Source organism: Monodelphis domestica, chromosome 6 (assembly GCF_027887165.1).
Source record: "Monodelphis domestica isolate mMonDom1 chromosome 6, mMonDom1.pri, whole genome shotgun sequence".
NCBI lineage: Eukaryota > Metazoa > Chordata > Mammalia > Didelphimorphia > Didelphidae > Monodelphis > Monodelphis domestica.
The window spans coordinates 15,587,291-15,600,174 of NC_077232.1; the positions used below are offsets into that span (position 1 = coordinate 15,587,291).

The window sequence follows — 12,884 nt, forward strand, 5'->3', positions numbered from 1 at the left end:
GGGAAATAAATGAATAAATAAATTCATTAAATATCTTAAGGTTTATTGTTGAGTCTGAAACTGCTAGTCAGAGATTCCTTCCCTTCAGGGTAGATTCTCACTGGAACAGAGATGAACTTGGGTTTCCAGTTTACAAGCTAACTAAAACTTACAGTTCATCAGTTCTTACTAAGGCTACAAATTTGCAGGTTTGGGGGTTTCTAGGCTCTGTGTCAACACCTCTAACAAATTGCTTACAATCTTGCAGGGCAGGAGAGGGAAGGAAGAGAATTTGGAACTCAAAATTTTAAAAAGTGAATGTTAACATTATGTTTACATGTAAGTAGGGAAAATAAAGTAATTTTAAAAGTATACAAAAACTATAAAAAAGATGATAATCTTCAGTGTGATGTTGGCTGTGCAAGTGGAAAAAGTAAGAATATGTTATATATATTATGAAAATAAGATTAGGAGAATTTTCCAATTGACTGGATATGGGAGATGAGGTCAATAGAGTCAAGGCTATAAATCAGAATGATGTCAAACATGGTGATGACATCCAGAAAAATGGTAGCATTAGAAAGGGGGAAGGATTAGGAGGACAAAATTTGAATTGTGTTCCCAGTCCCCTCTGCCTCGATGATATGATTATTGAATTGTCTTCTAAGAATTGTTGATTAATTATTCCATTTTATTAAAAGCAATATGTAATTTTCCTTGATTGTTTGTAAGCTCAAAAACTTCTCACAGGGTAATGAGAAAATTAAGCCACCTGTGACAGAAATCATTTATCTTGTGTGAAACCTTTATTTTGTCTGTAATCACAATTCAAAAATATAGAATGTTAATCAAGTGATTTGTTAAAAGTTAATGTATCACTTTTCCAATTATCTCTCTTTGATTCTGTGTATCTGAATGCCAAGAATATGGATATAAAAATAAATTACAAGCCTGGGAACGTCAGAGTAGCTATCAGATGCAAAACAATCCAATGGCTGTTATGATTAAGCTGTCTTCCATTTGTTATTTTTCTTGACTGATCATTTGCCACCAGTCGGATACCCTGGAGTCGCCGGCAAGGGTGAAATTTGCCCATGGCAGCTGCCTAAGGAGAGACAAAGGGGCCCAAGTTAGAAATGAAGCCTGTCAGAACCTCTCTGCTGGTCATCACTCAGTCCAGGCTTATGCATGTTGTAAAATGGAAAGAACACAAAATTACCAAAGGAGTTAAAATAAAGGTCTTTAATCAAAGTAGAAAGATACATGTGGGAAGCTGCCCAGAAGCTCAGGCCTGGGACTTCCACTGCACTACAGAATGCACTGTGCTTATGTAGATTTGGTGGGAGTAGGAGGAAGAGCTTCTGCCTTATCACTCACATGGGACCTGCACCAGCCTCAGTCTACACTGACTGGCAGAGGCCAAGATGCTCTGGCCAAAGAATGGGGTACTTGGGAGTAGCCTAGATACAAAAGGAGAAACTAAGAAAACACAAAGGGTACTTAAGACTTCATAATACCTGCTAATCCCATCTTAAGTAATCAAGGGGTGCTTGAGGGTTTGTAGTTCTGTCTGAGACAAGGGTCAGCATAAGAGGGGATGACAGTGGGCAAAAAGGAAATAGGAATAGGACCCTCATACCCTGCCTGACGTCTTGCATTTCTCACTAGTTAGCACTAGTTAAACATCATCTGCCAATGATGAGACCTCAAATGATGAGAATTTCCCTGGAACACCTTAATGAATATATAAAATGAAGGACAACTAACTGGTTACATAGATGCTTGGGGAAGACATCATAGCCTAAAATGAGGGGATTTGGGAGAGGAAAGCCTAAACACCAAAAAAGAAACTTAGAAAGGTTTCTTAAGATTTGACTATAATCACCACTCCTCTTCAGGGTGCTCAGTGGGTGCTTGATGGCTTTACTGTTTGATCTGGGATGCAGTACAGTCAAGGAGTTTCTTAAAGGAAGTTTCTGTGGGGCAGCGCTAAATTTGGATGGGGATGAAACAAGAGAACCATCCTGGTGGCACCTTTGTTTAAACATTTCATGTTGTTCAGGAAATTCCATCCATTCTTTTGATGGCAATGTCAGGCAAACGTAGTGGGTTCAGGTCATAATAATTCACTGCAAATATTACAACTTATGGGATGAACCTCTGTGGAATCAAAATAAATTATTGCTTTATTCATTTCCACATAATATGATTTAGGGGCTATTTCCTGGGAGTGGTAGAGTTTTGGTGTTATTCTCCTTTTGAGGCTAACTCCTGTGGCATCTTGCACATATAACCATCCAAAAGCAATTTTTTAAGCTTTTTGATGCTTTCAAGGAGGGATATTTCCTGCTTAGGGAAAAAATCTTCCTGAGCATCTTGCCCATGGCAGCTATGACCTTCTTGTTCCTCAGGCTGTAGATAATAGGGTTTATCAATGGTGGCAATATTGCATAGACCATTGCAACAAAAAGGTTTTGAATAGGTGATGTGTCTGATGTATCCCCAAGAACTGCAATCATTATAGAAATGAGAAATAAGATGAGGATCATCAACTGAGGGGAGCAGGTTGAAATGGCCTTGTATCGACCTTCCATAGAAGGAATCTTGAGCACATTGGAAAAGATGCGAACATAGGATGCAATTAAAAAAGCAAAGCAAGATAACAAAAAACATAAACTTGCTATAACTAATACAAATTCTGTCTGATACACATCAGATGCTGAGACTTTCAAGACATGAGGGATATCACAGAAAAAATGGTGGACCATATTGGAGCCCGAGAAGGGCAGATGAATCAAGTTCCCAGTGTGTACAGCAGAATAAATCAGCCCACTGAGCCATGAGCCAGGTGCTACCCAAAGACAACGGGATGGCATCATGATGAGGCCATAGTGTAGAGGGTGGCAAATGGCCACAAAGCAGTCATAGGACATGGCCACTAACAAAGCAAACTCTGTTGTTGCAAAGAAGAGAAAGAAGAAGACCTGAGCAGTACAGCCAAGGAGGGTCATGGTTTGACTGCCAATCAAAGAATGGATGATAAACTTAGGAAGGGTGACTGAGATGTTGCAGATATCCAACAAGGATAAATTGCTCAGAAAAAAATACATAGGAGAGTGAAGGTGTGGGTCAATAAGAATTGCAGCAATGGTGAGAAGGTTCCCCGTCATGGTAGCCAGGTATATCAGCAGGAACAACACAGCATGTAAGACCTGCAGCTCCCGTATTCTGGAAAACTCCATGAGGAGGAATTCAGTGATGACTGAGAAGTTGCCCATCCCTGATTGTGTGTTCCAATTTAAGTAGAATCAAGCATGACTATGAATAACAGAAATGCAGTGTTGAAATAGAAGAGAGAATTAAAATAATTTTCAAGTAGAACATCCATGCAAATAAACCCATCCCATTAAACCTGAACGTCGAAGTAAATTCACACATATTTTAAAGTAAACAGAGGTTAGAGGAGAAATAATGAGGTTTAGATTCATATAATAGCTCTGGTACAGTGTTTGGAGTCTTTAGCTTTACAAAATGATCCTAGTTTTCATAGTGTACAAAGCTATAGACAGTGACAAATATTATACTTGGTACACTTTAGGAAGGTGAATAATGCCATTACAAACATGATAAAGAGAAGGACTTGTATCATGACCATGGAGAGCATGAATTTTGTGTGTGTATATGTTTGTGTGTGTGTATATACCGAGATCTATGTATATATGTATGGGGGAGTGACGAATGGAGGAAGAGACAGAGAGAGAGAAGTACAGAGACAGAAAGAGACAGGAACAGAGAGATATAGAGAAAGTCAGAGACAGAGACTGAAAAGACAGGAAAATTATGCTTATAATGAAAAATGTAAAGGGTTTATGGAAGAAAGTGGTTAAAAATTATCAAGTATTATATAAAAGTAAGCATAATGATAATATTCTTTCACAGCTGAGTTAGTTCTAAACTAGTTTGGTGATTTGCAAAAAGTAATAAAGCTCATTCATAATAAAATCAGAACTTGAAACCAAATCTCTTGATCAGAAATCCACAATTTTCGTGTTACAGAAAAAAATGAGAACTTCACATATCTAAGAAATTAATTGTTCACTTCTCTGACCCCTGTGCAAATGATCAGCATAGAATATGTATATATTTGATTAAAGTTGAAAGGACTAATAACAGGTTAAAATAATCTCTGACAAGATACTACTTATACATTTGTTTGTTTCCATTGCTAACCCCATCCCCAGAGAGATGAAGTTAGAACTAAAACAGTGATCATGATCAATGACATTAATTTGCAGTTAAATGAAGGTTAAATTGAGATCTGGGGTGCATGGGGTGCTCAGGGAGGGGTAGTATCTCTGGTATGGAGGGCTTGTTGTGCTGTCCTAGGGCAGCTCTCCAGCCTCTGACCCCCACCTGACACCCAGCTCTCACTTGTGGCTCCCAGTAGCTGCTAGCATGTGGCAGCGGCCACACCCCGGGCAATGGCTTCGACAGGCTGGCCAAACCTTGTGAGAGTAGCCATCGGGTCGTCGACCCCTGGTGAACCAGGGCTTTGCTCACCCAGCATGTAAAGACTGCTTCAGCTGAACAGAGGGAAGAAACCAATAAGAAGATTCAATGGCTGAGAGGGTGACACAGCAAAGCACTTTGGAGTGTTAGGGCATCTTGGAGCACAAAGGACAACACGGCCATCTAATGCAGCTGAGGAAGTCTCCAGACTTAACAATTTTTCGTGCCACTGGACCCAGGCTTCCAACACCAAGAGAGTGGGACTGTCTCTGTACATCGGCTTTTCCATTTAAATCTCCTTCACTCACAAGTATCTTTGTGAACACTCATCTATCCTAATCCTGTCCACCCTCTTCAAGACCTGCGGCGATGGGGGAGTGGCGACGCAAGAGGTGGAGGTGACCACTGGCAGTTGTAGTCACGATCCTGCACGTAGGCGGCCCACGGAACAGTGGTCACTCGGCCCTGTGGGCAGCAGGGACTTTCGGCAGCAACCTGGGCAACTGAGCAGTCCTCTCTAGGACATCATGGCTCATCCTAATCAAGGGAGGGGACTAGAAAAGGTGTCCCACCATTGCCTGCCCTACAAACACCCAGTCAGCACACCGCGGCTGGCGGATCATCCCTTTAAGTGGTCAAAATCAAAGAAAAAATACAAAGAAACTCCTACTAGGAGCATGGAACATCAGAACATTACTTGACAGAGAGAATACCCCAAGAGTGTGTTCAGAATGGTGAACAAATATAAAATAATGTGGATGCACCCACAATCAAAACAATGGCATCTCATTGACTACAACATTGTATGCCGGCGAGACACCCAGGATGTAAAGTTCACCAGATCCATGAGAGGAGCTGAATGCTGGACAGACCATCGATTGGTTAGAGCGACTCTTCAAATGCACATTGCGCCTCGCCATCCAAAACACGCCCAGACAGTTCACGCATTTTACAACATGAGTCTTCTTAGAGATCCATCTTATTTGCAAACATTCCAGTCCTGCCTGGATGACAAGCTGTCTGCCAAGGGACCACTCACTGGAAGCTCAACCGAGAAATGGAACCAGTTCAGAGATGCAGTGAAGGAAACATCAAAAGCAGTCCTAGGCCCCAAACAATGCAACCACCAGAACAACACTGCTATTGAAGACTTATTGAGCAAAAAGAACAATGCCTTTATGGTGTGGCAAAATAACACAAACTCTGCTCCTAAAAAGGACAGATTCAAGTCTCTCCAAGCCATGGAGCAGCGTGAGATCAGGAAGATCCAAGACCGATGGTGGGAAAAAAAGGCAGAAGAAATCCAGTGGTTTGCTGATACAAAAAACTACAAACAATTTTTCAGTACCCTCAAGACTGTCTATGGGCCATTAAAACCCACCACTACTCCCTTGTTATCCTCTGATGGTGACATTCTCATAAAAGATAAAAAAGGCATCAGCAACAGGTGGAAAGAACACTTCAGTCAGCTTCCCAACCGACCCTCTTCAGTCAACCAAAGCGCCCTTGACCAGATCCCCCAAAACCACACCACTGAACAACTTGACATCCCTCCTTCAATAGAGTAAGTCCAAAAAGCCATTAAACAAATGAGTTCAGGCAAGGCACCTGGTAAAGACAGGATCCCAACCGAGGTGTACAAGGCCTTAAATGGAAAGGCACTCCAGGCATTCCACATAGTATTGACCAGCATATGGGAAGAGGCAGACATGCCCCCAGAACTCAGAGATGCCTCCATCGTAGCTCTATACAAGAACAAAGGCTCACGAGCAGCCTGGGACAACTACAGAGGCATCTCACTACTCTCCACTGCTGGAAAGATCCTTGCCCGTGTTGTACTCAACAGACTCCTGTCATCTGTTTCAGAGCAGAACCTGCCTGAATCTCAATGTGGCTTCCGACTAGATCGCAGCACCATCGACATGGTCTTCACGGTGAGGCAAATGCAGGAAAAATGCCTTGAGCAAAACCTGAGTCTCTACATTTTCTTCATAAACCTGATGAAGACGTTCAACACAGTGAACAGGGACACATTATGGGTGATCCTCAGTAAGCTCGGTAGCCCAGCAAAATTCGTCAAACTGATCCTGCTCTTTCATGTCGACATGACAGGGGAAGTCCTATCTGGTGGAGAGACTTCTGATCACTTCAACATCTCCAATGGCGTGAAACAAGGCTGTGGCCTCGCTCCGGTACTATTCAACAGATCCATCACCCAAGTATTACGACATGCTGTGATGGATCTAGACCTGGATATCTACATCAAATACCGACTGGATGGCTCACTATTCGACCTTTGCCGCCTGACTGCAAAAACAAAGACAAGAGAGAGAATCATCCTGGAAGCTCTCTTTGCAGATGACTTTGCTCTCATGGCCCACCAAGAAAATCATCTTCAAACCATTGTGGACAGGTTCTCTACCACAACAAAACTGTTTGGCCTGACTGTCAGCTTCAGCAAAACAGAGGTGCTGTTCCAACCCACACCAGGGAGGTCAACTAACCAGCCGTGCATTACAATCAATGGCATGCAGCTTTCTAACGTCAACACTTTCAAGTACCTGGGCAGCGCCATCACCAACAATGGGTTCCTAGACCACGAGATTAATGCCAGGATCCAAAAGGCCAGCCAGGCACTCGGGTGGCTGCGCTCCAAAGTCCTCCAACACAGAGGTGTAAGCACTGCGACGAAGCTCAAAGTGTACAACGCAGTGGTCCTCAGCTCGCTCCTGTATGGTTGCGAGACATGGACACTGTACCGGAAGCACATGAAGCAGTTGGAGCAATTCCACCAACGCTCACTCCGGTCAATCATGAGGATCAGATGGCAGGACAGAATCACCAATCAGGAAGTCCTCGACAGAGCCAACTCCACCAGCATTGAAGTCATGGTCCTCAAAACCCTTTTATGATGGTCTAGACACGTCATCCGCATGGACCCACAGCGAATACCAAGACAGGTATTCTATGGTGAACTGTCAGCTGGACTCAGGAAACAAGGCTGACCAAAGAAAAGATTCAAGGATAAGCTAAAGTCCAACTTGAAGTGGGCTGGCATTACACCAAAATAACTAGAACTCACTGCTTCTGACAGAAACAGTTGGTGAACCCACACTAACCATGCCGCCACCATATTTGAAGATGAGCAACGTCGACGTCTTCCTGCTGCACATGAATGCTGACACCAGGCCACAACCGCTCCTCCTGTAACAACTGGCGTCCCATGCCGCATGTGCCACAAACTTTGCACCTCAGCCTTTGGACTCCAAAGCCACATGAGGGTACATCAATAGATGATAATGCACAAAGACAATTGTCATTCTCGGTCACAGAGAGACTACCACTATGCTATAAATTGAGATCTAGCATCACTGATCAGAGCAATAATTATGACCTATACATATGGCACTTGAGAATCACAAGATATTTTTTATGTATTATCTTCTTAGAGGATCCTCAAAGCTTTTACTCTCCCCATTGTCAACATGGAATTTAGGAATCCCAAACTTGTGGCCTAGTGGGATCTGATGAACCCCAATTTTAGATTTAGCTTGAAGATTAGAGACCCCAAAAAGCTTGTCCTTGTTCCCGGTTCCCATGAGAATCTACCCTGAAGGGAAATGATAATCCTGGTTGGGTGAGATAAGCATATGCTAAGGACATTCTTTGTTTTAGGTAGCTTCCCCTATTGTATTAGAACCTTTCTCAGGAAGGTCAAACCTGGGCATGAACCACCCTTAAATAACTTTGTAAGCAGCCCCCTTCTCTTGCACCCTAGCTTCTAGCTATGATTCTTTTCCCTAGCTTGATTGTATCTTGTCAGTGTAGTTTGAACACTTCCATTTTCCTTGTAGCCATAGTTAATGTCAATCATCTTTCCCTGCCCATGGATTTCCCAAAAGGTATATAGGTTCCCCAAATTCTTTTTTTCTTCGGAGTTGTCATCTAGCATTGTGGTGCTCCCTAGGGATAACATCCCCAGAGTCCAGGGTTTGTACCCTAAAAAGGTTGTGGCGCCGACTCTGAGTAAAGGGCCAAATTGGACTTATCCCTATCCTGATTAAAGACTTGGTTTTTCTGACTATTTAATAGTTCTGTGGTATTTCCATGCATGTTACATGGATATTAGAGACTTGAAGAGAAGCGTATATAGAATCAAGTCACAAGTCAACAAACATTTATCAAGTGTCTATTATCCTCCAGACACTATTATAAACAATGGGCTTACAAAGAAACTCAAAAGATAGTCCCTAACTTCAAGGACCTTAATCTATAAAGGGGAACAATTATGCATATAACTATTTACAAATGCGAGATACAGGATGATTTGGAAATCATCTTAAAGAGAAGGAACAGATATTACCAAGTTAATAAATGTTTTGGAAGGAGGACTTGGATTCATGTCATCCTTAATTTTAACTCATTGTATTTTCCACTCCATGATGCCAAATTACATCTCTAGAAAAAGAATGACTCTAAAAGACTCTATCCCCATGACTTTGCACTCATGCATTAAGCAACTGAGTAAACTGATTAGTCACAAATGAAAATAATAATAACAATACCTGTGTACCTGGTAAAATACACTGCCCAGTGTATTTTGTACAAGGTTCTGTGAAGTCACCAGAGTATCCAAAGTAAACATCATCATGACTTTAGTTTCTATGGATTTTCTGACCGTTCCTTTGAGAATAATTAAATAGAGCATATTTTCTTTTATAAATAACATGGGGAAAATTTTCCTTTCATCTCATTAAAATATCAGCCACCACAGCATAGGCTATTAGGAGTCTCTCTGTCCAGGGGAGTCTTAGACAATAGTTAAACATTTATTAAGATCCAACATGAGCCAAGCATTGTGTTAAGGTTGGTGGATACATATCTCTCTATCTGTCTTCTGTCTCTGCCTTTCCGTCTCACCAATTTTCATATCACTATAGTATCCATTTATACACAGACACATAAATGTATATCTATGTTATATACTTTTGTTATATACTCTTATATACATATAATATATGTTATATTGCTTTTGAGAAACATTTAAAAATTTTCACATTTATAAAAGAATATTTCTTAAAAGACTGGCATTTCATACATAAATATATATATATATGCTATATATATATATATATAATATCTATAAATATACATTTAGATATAAAATCATTTAGTCCTGGGATACTGTCTCCACATCAGAGCCATAGAAATCTTTAACAGTGTCTAGTCCACACCACAGTAAGCATTTAATAAGTGCTTATTGATTGACTAATACTAAAAATCGATCATATATTTTTCTTCTGAATTTATTTTCTCACAGTTCTGTCTCTGGATATGGATAGAGTTCTTTCTCATAACTCTCTGTAGATTGTCCTGGGTCATTGCATTGTTGCTAGTAGGAAAGTATTATATCCAATTGTGCCACAGTGTATCAGTCTCTGTGTACAGTGTTGTTCTGTGTAAAATTAGACTCCAACTCTGGACTTCAATCCCCACAAGCCCTTGCTCCACTTCCCCAGAGTGCTTTGTAGTCTCACAGAATTCTGAGGTGGGCCAAGATCAAGAGGGGAATTAAGCTGATTGCAAAGGCTTTTGTGTCGCTTTTGGACTTCCTTTTTGGAGCAGACATGTCTCTTCCATGATGTGAGGTTATCTTGTCTAGGCCTCTGGTCTAGGCACGTGTTTTTTCTTATTCTGTATTTTCTTTAATCTTTAATAAACCTCTAAAATATAATACTCCTTACAGAGAGAAACTAATTTATACCTGCCTCAGTCTCCCCTAAATTTTAATCTTTACAGTTGGCGTAACCACTTCAGGAAAACGAAATATCTCAAATATCTTTTCTGATCTTTAGTTCAGTCTTTAATAGCTAGTACCTAGAAAAAAAATTTTTTTAAGCCACGTTTCTCTGGTCAAGGGTTTTTTTTTTACCCTCACAAAGCTGCTGCTCATTCCAGCCATTAGATAGCTCCCCCCCTCCCAGCCACTTCTGCCTGCGGGCATTCAGCCCCCAATCCAGACCTGTTCACAGATTGCAGCTCACCTGCCCACCCCGGCTGCCCACTCTGGCTCCTGGCCTCTTCCTGCCTGCAGCCCCTGATTCTGACTTCTCTCCTTCCTCACCTGGTCCCGGCTCTGGATCCTGCCCCTGACTCTCACATGGTGCCTGATCTCCTAGCCCTGCCTGCCTGTTTCTGCGTCCCAAACTCACAAGCACGACCCCAGCCAGCTCATCACCCAGATCCTTGGAGCAGACCATCAGGACTCATTTTTACCAGCTGGTAACTATTGGCCACGTGGGCGGATGGTAGCAGGGGAGAGAGAAAAAAGGGAAAGGAGAAGAAACAGATTTTTTGAGCAGGAACTTAAAAAGCAATGGGCTATTTAAAAGGATACCTTTTGACTGCTCTGGAAATAGCATTGATTTCACCTGTGTGCAACTTTAACTTTGAAGGGGTAAGCTGGATAGCTCAGTGGATTGAGAGTCAGGCCTAGAGATGGGAGGTCCTAGGTTCAAATCTGGCCTCAGATACTTCCCAGCTGTGGGACCCTGAGCAGATTCCTTAACCCCAATCGCCTAGCCCTTACCATTCTGCCTTTGGACAATAGACATTTAAATGGATAATTAAAAACAAACAAACAAAAAAACCCAAGGAACTTTAACGACTGGAGGTTATAAATTTTAAGGCATTTCAGACTCCAATGGTTTATAAAAAATCTCTGTATTTCTATTGCATTTTTTGTGTAAGGTTTAACTTTGTGATTTTAGGTTCTTATATTACTGGATTCAATATTATTCTGTTACACTGAAGGTTGATTGAATTTATTTTCAATGTACTGAGTTTTAAAATTCTGTTATTTTTCCCCTATAACTGTGCTGAACAAATATTATTGAATAAGCCCATATATGAAAAAACAGCTTTTTTCTATTTTGCCGAGGATAGATGGACTTCAGAACTGGTTACAATTGCTATAACAACCTTGGAAGATTTAATGTGCTAAATATCTTAACTGATTTTAAGGGGTTTTTTAAATATTATTTTTGTAATTTTTTTGACAATCTCTGGTTATTTTGCCTGCCCCTACCACGAGGTAAGGCCCATTCTAGTAACTGAAGTGAAATACAATTTATAACCCCCACCCTTCCCGCATTTCTAAATATGTGAATGGAAGTTGGGCAGTTAATCTCAGGGTATTTGTACCCCTAAAAAGCCTCCAAAAAAGGAGCAACCCTTTATTTATACTCTTCAGCTCACTACTTTACTTCCACCAGAATGATATATAGATTTCTTGATTATGTTCTTAACCTAAGATGAGTTTTACTTTGTTGAAAGATTACTATATTTGGAAAAAAAAGTGTGACAAATGTCCATCAATTCATAGGTTTTTAAAAATGCCATACAGAAACTTATATGAAATATGATAGTGTGTTTGTTTGCTATTGTAATTAATTCAGCTATTGAGAATTTTGGGTATATTGATAACTACATATTTGTACTACTGTTCAATTCATTTGTCATACTCACAGTAGAGCATGGCCAGACATGAAGAGGAAATAGATCTCATTTTTGGTGAGAAAGCCATATATTCTATATTTTCTTAGCTGACACAGTGTGTCAATGATTATAAGCTATATTTTTGAATTTTTAAGGATTTTATTATATTTTTCTCACATGTGCAATATACTTTTCAGTATTTTTTTTTATTTTTTCTCTCCTATTTTATATTTCAAGCACATTTTCCAATGCATACCCCAAAAAAGCTTGTGACTATAAAAATGATGCCACTAATTATTTAAAAATTATGGGACTTTGCTTAATGATTCTGTCTGATTCCAGGACAAGATATACACAACAGAGCCATTGCAAAGAGCCAAAGAAAAGCCAATCCAGGATGGATTGATGCACTTCTAGGCCAATACAAAGGTCTTGAACCTAGTGTGAAGACTCGAAGTTACTGTGTTTAACATTGTTAGACATAGGCTTTTCTAGTGTCCACACTCACTCTGAAAATACTCATAGACAAGTATCCCGGAAACTTGGCTCCTACTTGGCTTCTATAATCTGGTCCCCTTTTCTGCCTTCCATAGTGTGGTACCTTTCTGTAGTCTTGGCTATTTACTGGGTAAATGCATCATTGCTTCGATCATTTTGATTGGGCCCTGATAGAAGGACCTATTATAGATTTATTTTTCTTTTTACTTGGAATTTTTACACATAAGACTTTGATAGTCTATATTTTCATCCAGAAATTTTTCTTTTTTTGGATTTTTCTGATATCTTTTTAATCTCTTGACAATTGATTCATATACCTCATACCTCATCCATGCATCCCTAAGTGATCCTGTTTTTTTTCAATCACCCTCTTAATGGGGGGAATGTGAAAATATCATTAT

General features: G+C 40.5%; 1 protein-coding gene across 1 annotated transcript; it reads right to left on the reverse strand.

Moving 5' to 3' along the window:
- Window positions 1–1,019: 1,019 nt before the first annotated feature.
- LOC100617523 (olfactory receptor 14I1-like) lies at window positions 1,020–3,257 on the reverse strand. Its single transcript, XM_007497698.2, has 2 exons — window positions 2,360–3,257; window positions 1,020–1,084 (listed from the first exon to the last, which is right to left on the reverse strand). Exons 1-2 carry the CDS (start codon window positions 3,255–3,257, stop codon window positions 1,020–1,022), a joined length of 963 nt encoding a protein of 320 aa, XP_007497760.2.
- Between the last annotated feature and the right edge of the window lie 9,627 nt (window positions 3,258–12,884).